This window comes from Colobus angolensis, unplaced genomic scaffold (genome assembly GCF_000951035.1).
Source record: "Colobus angolensis palliatus isolate OR3802 unplaced genomic scaffold, Cang.pa_1.0 Scaffold21, whole genome shotgun sequence".
NCBI classification, from domain to species: Eukaryota; Metazoa; Chordata; class Mammalia; order Primates; family Cercopithecidae; genus Colobus; species Colobus angolensis.
Window position 1 is genome coordinate 8,603,021 of NW_012115266.1, and position 14,662 is coordinate 8,617,682.

The following is a 14,662-nucleotide window of genomic DNA, read 5'->3' on the forward strand; positions in this document are numbered from 1 at the left end:
TTAAGGTGCAGAAGGCATTTCACAGGGAGTCTTTTTTTTTTTTTTTGAGACGGAGTCGCTCTGTTGCCCAGGCTGGAGTGCAGTGGCCGGATCTCAGCTCACTGCAAGCTCCGCTTCCCGGGTTCACGCCATTCTCCTGCCTCAGCCTCCAGAGTAGCTGGGACTACAGGTGCCCGCCACCTCGCCCGGCTAGTTTTTTTTGTATTTTTTAGTAGAGACGGGGTTTCACTGTGTTAGCCAGGATGGTCTCGATCTGACCTCGTGATCCGCCCGTCTCGGCCTCCCAAAGTGCTGGGATTACAGGCTTGAGCCACTGCGCCCGGCCCTTCACAGGGAGTCTTAAAACCAAATTAGGATTGCCAAATAAAGGCTGCACAAGGAAAATGCCTTATCTCTGAAGCCCAGAACTGGCAGGGGAGGGCGTGACCCAGGGACTCCACCCTCTCACAAAGGGAAAGGGCATGCTGGAGAGGCACGGGGACCCACTCCAGCTCGCTCTGGGTGCTGTCTGTAGTTCTGGAAGCTTGGTGGAGGATTTCCTGCTCAACTTAGAGGGTGGGCCAATGGAGCCAGGCCAGGGGAAGGTGACGGTTGGAAGGCAGAAAGAAGTGACAAAGGCCATCTCAGCACAGCAGTGAGAGGAGCTGAGGCCAAGGGAGGCAGTCACACACCCTAGCTCTGCAAGACCTCCAGGATGGCCCGGAGGATGGCAGCAGCTGCCACTGCCCCGGGGTCTGGCTGCTCCAGCCGTGCTGAGCTGATATAACTGGCTCTTCCGGCTCCAGCTTCCATATTCTTGGTGGCCTCTGCTGCAGCTTCGGCACTCTGGGGGATGGGTTGTGGGAGCAAGTTCAAGGGCAGGCCATCAGGCCTCCTCCTTCCTGCCATAGACAGAACGTCTCTGCCGTGCAGCCTGTCCCTGCACGCTCTTGCCCTGGCTCTGCCAGCACCCTCTGATCTGTCACCAAATGGAAAGTTACCTCTCATCTACTTCCAGCAGGGAAAAGGGTCACCATTCACTGAGGCCCTGTCACATCCCAGGCAGTGTGCGGGGCTCTACATATTTCCTTAGCCACATAACCACCTTCTGAGAGAGGTGCTCATCTCCATTGTACAGAGAAGGAAACTGTGATCCAGGAAGGTTATTAACTTGCTCAGGGTCACATGGAGACAGGAGTCTGGTGGCTAGAAGCCTGTCTCCCTGGGTGGCTGGGCCCAGCCTCACTCACCTTGACCGCTTTGGTCAGGACTTGCAACAGATCGGCTCCTGGGCTCTTCCAGGCTTGGAGCTCCTGCCCTGCTGCCCACAGAGAATCCAGCTGGACAAGGTGAGGGAAAGGGGGCTGAGCACAGGCCCTGCAACTGAGGGTGCTCTTTAGGGCTTACAGGCTCAAAAGGAGAAAGGTCTAGGGCCACAGCCTGAGTACACACCATAGTCCTGTCCCCTGGGGCAGCCTTTCCATACCTAGCAGGGAGAGAATGAAAGAGGCTCACTATAGGGAACCAAGGGAATCACTCTGAGGGTGGGGCTAGGGCCTGGCGGGGGGCAGATGTCACCAACTACCTCCCCCAGCCCACCCCTGGTCTGATGCACAAGGCTCCGGCTCACTTTTGCATGGCTTCCAGGCCGGCATCCATGGCAGCAGACCAGGCTGGGAGGCTGGTCTTGACCTTGAGGGGCTGGGCAGCCGCAGTCAGGAACAGGCCATAGAGCTGGGGAGGATGAGAACACTGAGCATGTGGTGCTGGCCTGGACCCCAGCCGGCCCAGCCACCTCCCTGTCAGCCCTTCAGCCCCCAGGCACCCACCGCTCCAGATGAGCCTCCCATTTTCTCCAGGAGCAGGACAGACAACTTGGAGAGCAGCTGGGCAGGGCTGGCAGGGGGTAGGCCCTCCTTTAGCCACTCCCGGATTGCTGCAGGCACAGAGAGACAAGGAGGAATTCAGAGACCCTCCCACCATCTGCCAGACTTCCAGCCAGCACCAGTGATGGCTGGAAAAGGCTGACAGGGAGGTGAAATGAAGGCTTCCCAAGATCCCTTTCCACATTCAGTGTGCAGTCTAGAGAGGGGCTGGACTGTATAACTGAAAGGGGCCTGGGGAGGTGAGGCCTGCCTCGAAGCTCCTCCACCTGACACTGTGTACTCCGCTTCCTGGCTTGGTTTTTTCTCCTTAGCCCTTTGTGCTAACATCCTCTGTGTTTTACTGATTTATCTTGTTGACTGTCTTCCACCCAGAACATAAGCCATGAGGACGGTGATTTCTGTCTGCTCTGTTCACTACTGTATCCACAGTTGAGAGCAGTGCCTGCCCCATGGCAGACACCAAATACCTTTTTCTCAAATGAATGATGCTGGACAGTTAAGAGCTTTTCACTGGTCTGGGTAAACTGAGAAAAATAAGGACAACAGAATAAGTTTTGCTTGAGTTGTAAGTTATTCACTGTGAAGGATTTCATTTAATTCTAAGATAATAACCTCGTACATCTGTGCTGTTAAGAAGGTCACTGTCAGCCAGGCGCGGTGGCTCAAGCCTGTAATCCCAAGCACTTTGGGAGGCCGAGATGGGCGGATCACGAGGTCAGGAGATCGAAACCATCCTGGCTAACACAGTGAAACCCCGTCTCTACTAAAAAATACAAAAAACTAGCCGGACGAGCTGGCGGCTACTCGGGAGGCTGAGGCAGGAGAATGGCGTGAACCCGGGAGGCGGAGCTTGTAGTGAGCCGAGATCCGGCCACTGCACTCCAGCCTGGGCGACAGAGCGAGACTCCGCCTCAAAAAAAAAAAAAAAAAAAAAGAAGGTCACTGTCGGCCAGGTGCAGTGGCTTATGCCTGTAATCCCAGCACTTTGGGAGGCTAAGGTGAGCGATGGCTTGAGGTCAGGAGTTAGAGACCAGCCTAGCCAACATAGTGAACCCTGCCTCCACTAAAAACACAAAAGTTAGCCAGGCGTGTTTACGCACGCCTGTAATCTCAGCTAGTCGGGAGACTGAAGCAGGAGAATCGCTTGAACCCGGCGGGACGGAGGCTGCAGGGAGCCGAGATCACGCCATTGCACACTCCAGCCTGGTGACAGAGTAAGACTCCTTCTTAAAAAAAAAAAAAAGTCCCTGTCTTCAAGGCAACAGGTGGAAGGGGGGCTAGGGTTTTGTGGATGACCTAACTTGGAAAAGTCCCTGGCACCAACCTCTGGCCGCACGGCTGTGGGTGGTGCCACAGTCGCCATCGCCAGCAGCCCGGTCCAGGGCATTCAGGTGTTCCTCCAGGCCCAGGAGGGTGCTGCACACCCGTTCCAGCACCAGCGCCATCCGCTTTGAGGCCGAGCCTAGAAAGGGAGGATGGTGAAGAATAGGCCCACCAGGCCCTTCTCACAACCACACTTGACTGGGGTGGGAGATGTGGATGCCAGGGCCCCTACCCACCCCACCGCATACCCCTGCATCCTTTGGGAAGCCTGTCCCTTCCCCAGAGGCAGGAGTTGGTACCTCCTACAGCAGTGGAATCAAGGGCCTCCTGGGGCTTGGCAGGGGCTACCCGGTTCCGCTTCCGCCCAGTAACGGAGACTGCGGCCATGTTAGGCCAGGCTACTGCAGTGGTTTCAGCATCTAAGCGCAGCAAGATAACTCTCTTAGACATGGCTGTCCAGCCAGGGATTCAGCAGGGCTTGGACCCCCCATCCTGGCCCTGGTGGACTGGCTCCCTCAGCAGCCCTGGAGGAAGGGAGTCCACCTCAACAAGCATGGACTGAGTGCCTACTGTGTACAGGGGTATGGAGAGAGGGTCCCTGGGGAAAGGGTCAGGCCTATATGAGGAGGATCCTAATACCAACTCCTCCTAGTACCAGTGACAGCTGAAGAAGGCTGGAGAAGCCCAGAAAGGTCCTTCTTCACAGGCTGCAGAGCCCTGATTGTCACGGTCAGCCCTGATGGAATCTCCAAGTCTCCCTGGCTCCTTCCAGCTACAAGGAGCCCTGGCTTGGGTGACCCCAGGTTCCAAGTCTCACCTATCAGTTTCAGGAGAGGCTCATCTACCAGCAGGAGGGTGAGAGAAATGCCAGGCATCTCCAGTGCTGACATGAAGGTGCCCACCAGGGCACGGGCAATCTTCACCCCGCGGCCCTCTGCAATACCACAGCATGGTGGTCCAGAAGGGAAAAATGGGCATCAGGGAAAGAAACAAAACAACAGAAAAGCAAGGGCCTTGGAAGCTGGGGCACTGAGGTCAGGACGGGGATGGCCTGATTTCCTCCTGGCAGGCATCCCTCAACCCCACAAATGACCATGGTCCCTGGAGGTGTCCCCTACTTCACGGCAGATAATTACAGGTCTCATTTACTCAGTTTGTGCCAGGTGCTGGGTGCTGTGTTGAGTGTCTTACATATGTTTAATCTCACTTAATCCTCACAACAATGGTATAACGCAGGTACCATTATTATTACCCCCAATTTGCAGACAAGATAACAAACAGGCCGGGCACGGTGGGTCAAGCCTGTAATCCCAGCACTTTGGGAGGCCGAGACAGGCAGATCACGAGGTCAGGAGATCGAGACCATCCTGGTGAACACGGTGAAACCCCGTCTCTACTAAAAAATACAAAAAAACTAGCCGGGCGAGGTGGTCCCAGCTACTCAGGAGGCTGAGGCAGGAGAATGGCGTGAACCCAGGAGGCGGAGCTTGCAGTGAGCTGAGATCCAGCCACTGCACTCCAGCCTGGGCGACAGAGGGAGACTCTGTCTCAAAAAAAAAAAAAAAAAGAAAACAAACAGAGGCTTAAGGTATCCGGCAATTAGGTGGCAGAGAGACGATTTAGCTCAGGCTTATCTGACGCACAGTCCGTGTTCTCTGCCATCACAAGGCCCTCCCTCAGCCCTTTCCAGAGGGCTGCAGGCTCCCCTTCCCAATGCATTGGCTCACCCAGGGAGCGAACGGCAGCATCGGCTATGATGCCCAGTTCCAGGAATGACAGGCCACCCAGGTTGTTGACCATCATCACAACTGAAGAGCCTGTGGGTAGACATGACACCCCAGGTGAGACCCTCTGGGCGTCTCCTGCCCAGAGGTGTAGGAAGGGTTGGGAGACGTGGGCGAGAGGCTACCCACCGGGCTGCACAGGCACATGGGACGCATTGGTGGTGTCTGTCATGTGGTCGAGCATGAGTTTCACAATCTCATCAGCAGTTGCCATCTGTCACAGGTAGCCAGGAATGAGCTGCATCTGGGAGGCCTTGGCCTTAGGGTGGCCTGTGCCAGGGCGAACACTTACCTTTATCCGGCGCACACCAGCTTCCCCGTGGATCCCTGTGGATAGATGTGGTCACTGCTGACCCACTCAGGGCCTGGGGATTTGCTCATCATTTTTATCAAGGGCCCACACGGTGCTGGACTCACACAGTAAGTGGGTGGGAGTCGGGGATGGAAATGGACAGAATAATGAAAAACATGGTCTCTGTTCTCTGGGAGCTTGTGGCTTGGTGGTGGAGACAGCTTTAATTAGAGGTATTCAAGGTGGAAGCACAGGGGAGGAAGCAGAAAGCTTTGCAGCCAGGTGATCTTTGAAGAGCCCTTGAAAGAATGGTGTATTCTGGCAGGGACAGAAGGACCTGGGAATGGTAGGCAAAGTCAAGGAGGTGGGCAGCGTACAGAGCTCCACGTGGCCAGAGCCCTGGGTATAGACGGCAAAGCAGGTAGGAATCGGGCAGGTTGGGCCAGGCTGGGCCTCAAATGCCCAGGTAAAAATGCTAAAACCACCTGGGGAGAGAACCAGGTTGATGGCTCTCAGGGTATACAAGGTGGGCAAAGTCCAGGGCTAAGGGGCAGGCAGGGCTGGGATGGGTGGCCACAAGCTTACCCAGGCCCAGCTCCACCTCATCGGCTGAGAGCTCGAAGGTGGGTTTGGAACCAGGGACGCTGCAGGAGGATAAGCTCACCCCCAGGGTACCTATGAGAAACAAGGCATGAAGGGATGACTGTTCTACTCTCAGCACTGGGCATCAGGAAGGGCGGCGGCAGCATCTCAGAAGCCCTGCCCACAGACACCCTCTTCTCTGAGAAAGTCTGCCGGACTCTCCACTCAGCCATGGTACCCAAGGCCACCAGTCCCCAGGAGCTCCCCCAGGGATACCTTCCCTAGACCCCTGGGAAATAACCCGGGGAGCACCACTAGACAGCCAACAGGAACCTGCTCCTCGTCCCAGGGCTGTCCCAACCTTCCCCACTCTCCTCCCCAACTCCCAGGCCGGCACTCACCCATGGCCTTGGCGACCATGTTCACCTGCTTTGTGATCTCCTCCAGCCCCACACCTGCCTCGGCCAGAGCACCTGCCACCTGCAGCCACACAGTTAAAAGCCCCAGCGGGGTGGGTATCACTGTACCACATGGGGTAGAAGACAGGCAGGGGGTGAGTTTCTTGTTGGGAAGGGGGAACCTCTTAGGATTTCCACAGTCAACCTGGCCCATCACATTTAGGGCAGAAGAGCAAACTCCCGCCATTCACATTGTACCTGCTAGAGATCTTCAAGAATTCTAGTCTGTTGGAGTCAGAAGAGACTTTACAAATGGGGAAATGGACCCAGAGAGGGGAGGTGACTTGTCCAATGTCACACAGCCAGTGAGTGGCCAGTTTCCCAACTCTAGAGTTCCAGAGTTCTCTCTCCCATAGCCTTGCTATTGTGGGTCACTTTACCCATCTACCCATCCATCCATCCAGCCAATTTTTACCAAGCATCTAGTATATGCTGAAAAGGAAAAAAGGCAACGAAGTCACAGTCCCCACCTTCAAGAACTCACAGCCTGGAGAGAGGCTAGGGAAGCAGACACGCACAGATGGAAAATTTATGTGAGGTGGTAATTACAATTACACTAGGAGGGGCTGCCAGCCAGCTCAGGGTAGTGGGGAGATGTAGATCAGGGAGAGCCTTCCAGGTGGGGAGACATCAGAGCTGGGCCTCTGCAGAATGGTAGCAGTTAGCCAGGCCAAAAGGAGGCTGGACAAGGAAAGAATTTTCCAGGCCACAGACACTGCATAAGCAAAGCCAGAGATGATCCACAGCCTGGCAGGTACAGGAGATGGCGTGAATGGACCATAAGAGGAAGGCAACGATGGCCGGGTACGGTGGCTCACACTTGTCATCCCAGCACTTTGGGAGGCCGAGGAGGGCAGATCATTTGAGGCCAGGAGTTCAAGACCAGCCTGACCAACATGGTAAAACCCCATCTCTACTAAAAATACAAAAATTAGCCAGGCGTGGTAGCAGGCGCCTGTAATCCCAGCTACTGGGGAGGCTGAGGAAGGAGAATCGCTTAAACCTGGGCGGTGGAGACTGCAGTGAGCCAAGATTGCGCCACTGCATTCCAACCTGGGCAACAGAGTAAGACTCTGTCTCAAAAGAAAAAAAAATAAAAAATAAATAAATAAAAGAAAATTTAAAAAGAGGAAGGCAGGGATGATGGGAGATGAAGGTGGGGAGTCAGGGAGCTGGGGTGAGGGCTTGTGTTGATTCCAAGGACCCAAAAAGGCTTTCAGTGGATGAACCTAGTCAGATACACATTTTTTTTTTTTTTTTGAGACAGAGTCTGGCTCTGTTGCCCAGGCTAGAGTGCAGTGGCCGGATCTCAGCTCACTGCAAGCTCCGCCTCCCGGGTTCACGCAATTCTCCTGCCTCAGCCTCCCGAGTAGCTGGGACTACAGGCGCCCGCCACCTTGCCTGGCTAGTTTTTTATATTTTTTTTAGTAGAGACGGGGTTTCACCGTGTTAGCCGGGATGGTCTCGATCTCCTGACCTCGTGATCCGCCCGTCTCGGCCTCCCAAAGTGCTGGGATTACAGGCTTGAGCCACCGCGCCCGACCCAGATACACATTTTAAAAAGACACCTCTGGCAGTAGTGTGAAGAATGGATGAGCAAGGCCAGAAGGCAGGAAGCAGGCAGGGGAGCCCAGTGAGGAGGTGGCTGCAGCCATCAGGCATGAGCAGATGACCCCCGAACCAAGGCAAAGCAGGAGGGCGGGGTCAGAGGAAGATGTATGTTATATACATTTGGGAGTAGAAGCGCCAGAACTGGGCAACTGATTGGGTGTGGAGAAGAGAAGGGGACGAGTTTGGGAAAATGCCTATATCTGGGCTTAGGTAGCTGAAGGGATGGTGGGGCCTTCTGAGATCAGGGAACACTGGAGAAAAAGAAGTAGCTTCTTGGGGAAGGGCTGGAAAGGTCCAGTTATAGGGTGCTGCCAGGCAAGGGAAGGCTGAAAGGGGCTGGCCAGTCTCTGCGTCTCCGGTGGAAGCCCACCTTGTGTATAAGCACCGTGCCACACAGCCCCCGCCGGCCTGCCTTCTTCAGGACGGTGAAGGCGCTGTCATCCCCGATCACCACCATCTCCACCGGGATGCCTTCAGCGCGGGCCTGCTCCCGGGCCAGGCCAAAGTTGAGCCGATCCCCAGTGTAGTTCTTCACGATGAGGAGGGTCCCCACTGCGGGAGCAGCCGGCAGGGCTCAGTGTGCTTACTGTGCCCTCCCCACCACAGCCCCTCCTGCATGCCAGGCTTACCTGTGCCGGCCTGGGCCACTGTCCTGATGGCTGCCAGGATGCTGCCCACTGCTGGGGAGGTGAACACGGCTCCTGCGACGACCCCGGTCAGCATCCCCTTCCCTATGAAACCTGGAGGTGGAAGGGCTGGAGTGAGCATGCCAGGTGGGACTCACGCCTGTAGTCACTGGGGCTTCCCACGCTCTGGGGGTCATGGTTTGGTGAGCCCTACTGTGTGCTTGGTGCTCAGAGATCCCCCAGGTCTTCAAATGGCTGACTCCTTCCTAGGAGGCACCTTAGAGGGGCCTTCTGCGACCTCCCAGCCTGAAGCAGTCACCAGCTCCCTCCCCAGGGACTCACTGTTCCTCTGCCCTGTTTTACTGTCTGTACTAAGTCACTCAGCACCCTCTGAAATGATCTCATTTACTTTCGTGTTTACCTGGCTATTGTTTATCTCCCCTAAGTAGAATAAAAGCCCCACGAGGGCACGGACCTTGCCTGTCTGGTTCACTGCTGTATCCCTAGTGCCCAGTACAGTGCCAGGTACACAATGGGCTCATGAGTTTTTGCCGAATGAATGGATTTTGCTGAAGGAAGACAGGAAGGGGACAAATGATGTGCATCCTAGTCCCTGCCCTCCAGCAGCCCTCAAGGAGAGTTCGCGTCCCTGGCTCCACGTGTGGGGCACGGCAGGTGGGAATTCAGAAGAGGGGTGCTGCTCTAGGCTGGAAGAGTCAGGAAGCCTTCATGGAAGAGGGGGTAGGTCTGCTGGGCCTGGAGGGTCCAGAAGATTCATGGAATCACCGACTCTCAGAGCTAGAAGGACTTGAGGGATTGTTCGGCCCAACTTCATAGTTTTGTAGATGTAGAAACAGATTCAGAGAGGCCGTGATGGGCCCCGATCATCCCAGCTGGAGGGAGTGGGAGAGTGGGAATCGGCCCCAGTTCCTGACTCTGGGCTGGGGTCCGTCCTGCACCTCATGGCAGCACTGAGGATCTCACAGGAGGCCCTGTCCACTCCACCAGTACCCCCTGCCCCACCCCAGGGTACTCACCAGCATGGGCAGGCTCATGGCCAGAGCCCCCACCCGACAGCAGTGCCACCCGGCCCTTGAGGCTGTCCAGGTCAGAACGGAGGGCCACGCGGTGGCCCTGCAGGAGCTGCAGGTTGGGGTTGCAGGCCACCAGGCCAGCAAGGGTGTCATCAGCACAGCCAGCCACCGAGTTCACCAGCTTCTTGGAGGTCTGCAGGGGAGGAGTGAGAAGGATGTCAGAATGTGGTCAGCACAGACACCTCCATCCTGCCCAGCCACACTGCTGTGGTGTAGATCCCTCTCCCACATCCACCTAGGAACTCCAGGAGCGCAGAACTTCCTTGAGTTGGGTGACATCTTAGGTGGATATTTCTGTGAGTTTTCAATAATGTGTGACTTTCTATTCAGTACGTAATTTATGATGTGTCTTGCACCATACCTTCAATTTATTCGAAAAAATGGCTGCAATACAAAGAAAATGGGGGAGTTGCTGTCTGCAGTGTAAAATACTTTAATAAAACTGGGGCCCAACACCTTCTTCTGTCAAAAGGAAGAAAAGCCCCAGGCTGAGGCTCCAGTGCTGGGGGAGGAGCTGAGCAGGTTTCACAGCCACCGCTGCTCCCTGGTGCTCCAATGCGGGACAAACATTTCCCCAGCCTCTTGACATGCCAGGCCCAGCGCTAGACAGTGTGTAGAGATAACGGCCCAGGTGCAGTGGCTCATGCCTGTAATCCCAGCACTTTGGGAGGCTGAGGCAGGCAGATCGCTTGAGCCCAAGACTTTGAGACTGGCCTAGGCAACATGAGACTCCATCTCTACAAAAAATATGAAAAATGATCCGGGCATAGTGGTGCATGCCTAGAGTCCCACTACTGGGAATGCTGAGGTGGGAGGATCGCTTGAACCTGGGAGGTCATGGCTGCAGTGAGCTGTCATCGTGCCACTGCACTCCAGCCTGGGTGACAGAGTGAGACTCCATCTCAGAAATAAAAAAAGAGATAACAACGCTGTTCCTGCCCTCAGGGGAAACACAGCAGAGGTCACAACCATCTGTGGTGGGCACTGCTACGCGAGGAGTGCACGTGCACCATGGGAGCATGGAGGAGGGGCCGCAGCCTCCTGAGGGGCCTGGAGGTCTCTGTGAAGGATAAGCAGGATCGGGGTAGGCAAAAGGGCGCAGGAGGCATGGGAGGAGGGAAAAGGGAGGCTCTTCCAGGCAGGGGGAGCATAAGCCAAGGCCTGGATGAGTGAATAGTGTGGTGGTGCCAGGAAGCATGGTTGACCAGCAGGGAGGGGTAAGGAGGAGAGGGCTGGCCACAGGCAGCCTCAGGAGGGGTTGTGGGCAGGCTGGTGGAGGGTTGCAGAGCAGCACCGCCAGGCTTGACTGAGTGGATACGGGGTGCAGATAGAAGTGAGTAGCGTGGGGGCCCGAATGGAGCGTGGCTTGAGCTCTGCTGTTACAGGGACTTGGGTTCAAATCCCACTTCTGCCTCTGATTAGCTGCAGGAACTCAGGGAAGATAACATCATTGTTGGGAGCTATAATTCTTCCTCTGTAAAATAGGCATTTACTAGAACAGAGTATATGCCCGTGATATAGTGGAAACTCAATCACAGGAAGTGACTCCCTTTTTCAAACAGGCTGTGAAAAGCCTGAACAAGGGCTGAACAAGGGCTGCAGCCCCTGGTTTTGTCCTGAAGACAGAGACTGGGGCACAACCTGGACTCAGAGGGCTGGGCTCCCACCGCCACCTGGTGGCCCAGTGGGAACCTGCAGCTGAGCCAGGTCCTGGCAAGGTGAACTTCTGGCTGTGGTTTCTTCCTGACCCGGCTAGCACCAGCTCCTTTGTACAAAATTTGGCTCTGCTGCCTCCCTGCCAACCTGTCCTGCATCCAGCCAGGGCCAGGGCTAAACCACCTGCTTCAGAGTAGCCTAGGTCTATAGGGAGCAAGAAGAAGAATAAGATTGGTTCCATTTGCCGAGCAGTGACTAAGCGCCAGGCTCAGTTCTAAGTGTTTTTGAGCATGTCTCATTTAATCTTCCCAACAAGCCGGGTGTGGTGGCTCATGCCTGTAATCCCAGCACTTTGGAAGGCCGAGGTGGGTGGATTACCTGAGGCTGGGAGTTCAAGACCAGCCTGACCAACATGGAGAAACCCCATTTCTACTAAAAATACAAAGTTAGCTGGGCATGGTGGTGCATGCCTGTGATTCCAGCAACTTGGGAGGCTGAGGCAGGAGACTCACTTGAACCTGGGAGGCAGAGGTTGCGGTGAGCCGAGACTGCGCCATTGCACTCCAGCCTGGGCAACAAGAGCAAAACTCCGTCTCAAAACAAACAAACAAACAAACAAAAAAAACAAACTTCCCAACAACCGTATGGAGGAAAGATGAGCCCAGTGAGGCAACTGAGGCACAGTTAAATGATTTTGCCCGAGGTCACACAGCCAGCAGGTGTCCAGGTCTGCCTGGCTCCAAAGCTGGTTCCCTTTTGGCCATATCATGCTGCTTTCTCGAGGGGCTGGAGGGAGGTGGAGGGTGACAGAGGTTGTCCTAGAAAGGGCATGGGCTTGTGGCTCTCAGAGCCTATCAGGGACTGGAACATACAATGAAGTTGTGAGTTGGCCTCACTCCAAGCCCAGCCTCCAGCGCCACTACCCTCCAAGAAAGTGGCCTGCTCCCCATCTTGATAATCTGTCCTGCCTGAGATTTTCAACAATCCCTCTGCCAGAGCCAGAGGAGGGTTTAGGGACCAGTGCTATCCCTGGTTTCAGTGGCCTGAGAGGATGGAAAAGGAAAGGAAGTCAGGTGAGGCCTCCAGGACTCTGCTTGATCAACACCACACAACCACTAGAGATAGGCCTTAATTTGCCTTGTAATGCAGATGAAGAAAAAGAGGCTCAGAGAGGTCAAATCTTCTGCAAAAGGTGATGCAGCTGGTCAGTGGCAGGCTGAAATTTGAATCCAGATATGTTCAAGGCTTGTTTTGATTCAAATCAGTGGGCCTGGAGCAAAGCCCAAGGACATGGCCAGCCTCCCACACTGTAGATCCCAGCTCCAGACCGGCCCACATAAGCCCCAAGGTTAGGAACAGTCACATGATCATTCTTCATGGTTCCTTCTGTGACTGGTACAGTATCTATTACAGAGCAGGTAACTGTTACTGTTTCACTTTGAATGCAAGACCCAGATAGGGGGCACAACGGCTCTGAAGGGACTCAAGAGGCTGCAGCCCCAGGCCTGGCTGGGACCAGTGGCCTCCAGGAAATGAAGAAAAGCAGGGATCAGGCCCTGGGAGAGAGGATGACCCTCTCTCTTCACCCGTGAGCCTCAGGAGGTAGTAGCATCTCTCAGTCAAGGTGTAAGGAGCTCTAGCATGCCCAAGGCCGGGATCCTGCTTTGAGACCATGCTGCCATTCCCCTGCCCCGGCCCTGTATGACTCACCATGGTGGGGAGGCTCTGAAACAGGCTGAGTTCACACCGTTGCACTGAGCTGCTGGAGGATGGACAATCCTGTGCTACCGGGGTCTGAGTACAGTGCAGGCAGCAGCAGCACCTGCAGGAGTGGGTAATGATATAAGCTGCTGAAGGCACTCACGGCCGACTGGCACAATCAAGCTTCAGCGCCCTAGTAATTAGGGAGCTGCCCCAGACTTCGGTCCAAGTCCAAACTCTAGTACATGGGCTATGGATGGAGAAGAGTGTGGGGTTGACCAAGGTTCACACCTGCACTTGGCTGCCAGAGGACAGATCAATCCATGTCAAGCACAGGGCTGCCTTTATGCCAGGAACAGCACCCACTTCATCACTAAAGAACAATGACCCTCAGAATAACTATCTTTTACACGGGCATCACATGCAGTGAAAAAGTTAACGAAGCTCTTCACACGCTTGCCCTCACTGTCCTCGGCACCAAAAGGGCAGGGAATGGGGGGAGCTAGCCAAGTTTGTGACCCATTTTACTTCTGGGAAACAGACTCAGAGAGCTCTAGGGACTTGTCCAAGGTCATACAGGTAAGAGCCAGGATCTAAATCCCTGTCTAGTTTTTCTACCAGGAGTGTGTTTACTACTGCTAATTCCGTGCCTCCAAAGTCAGGCAGTCTCTCTGCTGTGGGAAAGGTAAGGCATAAACCACGATGACGTTCTAGCTTTCCTCACTTCAGCCTGCTTCAGCTGCGTGTTGGCCTCTGTGTGGGTGCACAATAGGAAGAATCAACATAGCTCTGCCTCAGCCTACTTGGGGTTGGGGGGAGGGTCTTAGGTAAATCAATTCCTCCCTAAGCCTTAGCTTCCCCATCTGTAAAATGGGGGTTGGCTCCTCTCTGGCATTCTGCGAGTGTGCCAGGCCACTTGGTTCTCCTTTTGTTCCCGGGGAGCCTGTTTGATGTGGGGCACCCTGGAAGCTGCAGGGCTGACTGCCCTCCTGGCTCATTAAGGTTCCCTACGGAGAAATGTTGGTTTTGTGTTTGAGGTTCGAATTTGTAGAGTAATAGAGGCACCAATCACGTTGGGCAAGCAGACCAGTGGGCCCTTCGAAGTCTGAAGTATCAACGCGCAAAACGGAGGAGGTAAGCCGGTGGTCGTTCTAACGTCAGGCGAGGGCACCAGCTGGATCTGGAGGAACTGAGAGAGTGAAAGGAAGGCAGGCAAGGTTCTAGTCTGGGATGTGCACGAATAGCGGTCGTCTCCCTTCCCTCTCTAGGCCTCCGCAGTCCTTCCCGTTCCAAAAGGAGGAACAGCCCCGAGGGCTCCTGGAGCAACGGAAGGAGGAGGACTGGATGCAGGGAAGGGCAAAGGGCGCGGAACGGGGTGGGGAGTCCGCGGGAGAGCTCCGAGGACACTGGCGCACCTCCCCCGCCAGCTCACAGCCGCATCCGCCACCTCCGCAGGCTCCGCGACTTCCCGGGGACTCCCAGTGGTGCGCTCTCATCCGGGTCCTGCGGGCGCTGGCGGAAAGAGGCGAGGCGGCGCCTCCGGGGGCGGGGCCTCCTTCGGTTGGCGGCCTCAGGCTTCGGGAGTCCTCCAAGAGGCCAGGTGAGGCCGTCCCGTGATGCCCCGCGCCCCGGCCGCTCTGGCCTGCAACGTGTCTCTGGGGCGGAGGCAG

General features: G+C 55.4%; 2 protein-coding genes across 3 annotated transcripts in view; one reads left to right on the forward strand and one right to left on the reverse strand.

Moving 5' to 3' along the window:
* Positions 1 to 314: 314 nt before the first annotated feature.
* TKFC (triokinase/FMN cyclase) lies at positions 315 to 14,555 on the reverse strand. Of its 2 annotated transcripts, none has more exons than XM_011942735.1 (18): positions 14,408 to 14,555; positions 13,002 to 13,113; positions 9,579 to 9,768; positions 8,545 to 8,655; positions 8,286 to 8,467; positions 6,248 to 6,326; positions 5,850 to 5,939; positions 5,265 to 5,299; positions 5,102 to 5,186; positions 4,916 to 5,005; positions 4,006 to 4,122; positions 3,488 to 3,607; positions 3,190 to 3,327; positions 1,809 to 1,915; positions 1,610 to 1,713; positions 1,432 to 1,465; positions 1,230 to 1,319; positions 315 to 825 (listed from the first exon to the last, which is right to left on the reverse strand). In XM_011942735.1, the coding sequence occupies exons 2-18, from the start codon at positions 13,002 to 13,004 to the stop codon at positions 673 to 675; spliced, it is 1,728 nt and encodes a 575-aa protein (XP_011798125.1). In that variant the 5' UTR covers positions 13,005 to 13,113; positions 14,408 to 14,555; the 3' UTR covers positions 315 to 672. The 2 variants fall into 2 exon arrangements, with proteins under 2 accessions (XP_011798125.1, XP_011798124.1); XM_011942734.1 differs by having other exon boundaries at positions 13,045 to 13,113; positions 14,408 to 14,490.
* DDB1 (damage-specific DNA binding protein 1, 127kDa) overlaps positions 14,519 to 14,662 on the forward strand; it is a 36,514-nt gene continuing 36,370 nt past the window's right edge. Inside the window, exon 1 of the mRNA XM_011942733.1 lies at positions 14,519 to 14,592. The gene's annotated coding sequence lies outside the window, so the exon portion shown is untranslated. The remainder of the gene's footprint in view (positions 14,593 to 14,662) is intronic.

Coding starts and splice junctions, on each gene's coding strand:
- TKFC (XM_011942734.1), bottom strand. CDS start 14,488: ATGAGAGCGCACCACTGGGAGTCCCCGGGAAGTCGCGGAGCCTGCGGA. Junction 5,006..5,101: donor CCATGTGCCTGTGCAGCCCG/GTGGGTAGCCTC, acceptor GTCTACCCACAG/GCTCTTCAGTTGTGATGATG. Junction 1,916..3,189: donor CCACAGCCGTGCGGCCAGAG/GTTGGTGCCAGG, acceptor CTGTGCCTGCAG/CAATCCGGGAGTGGCTAAAG.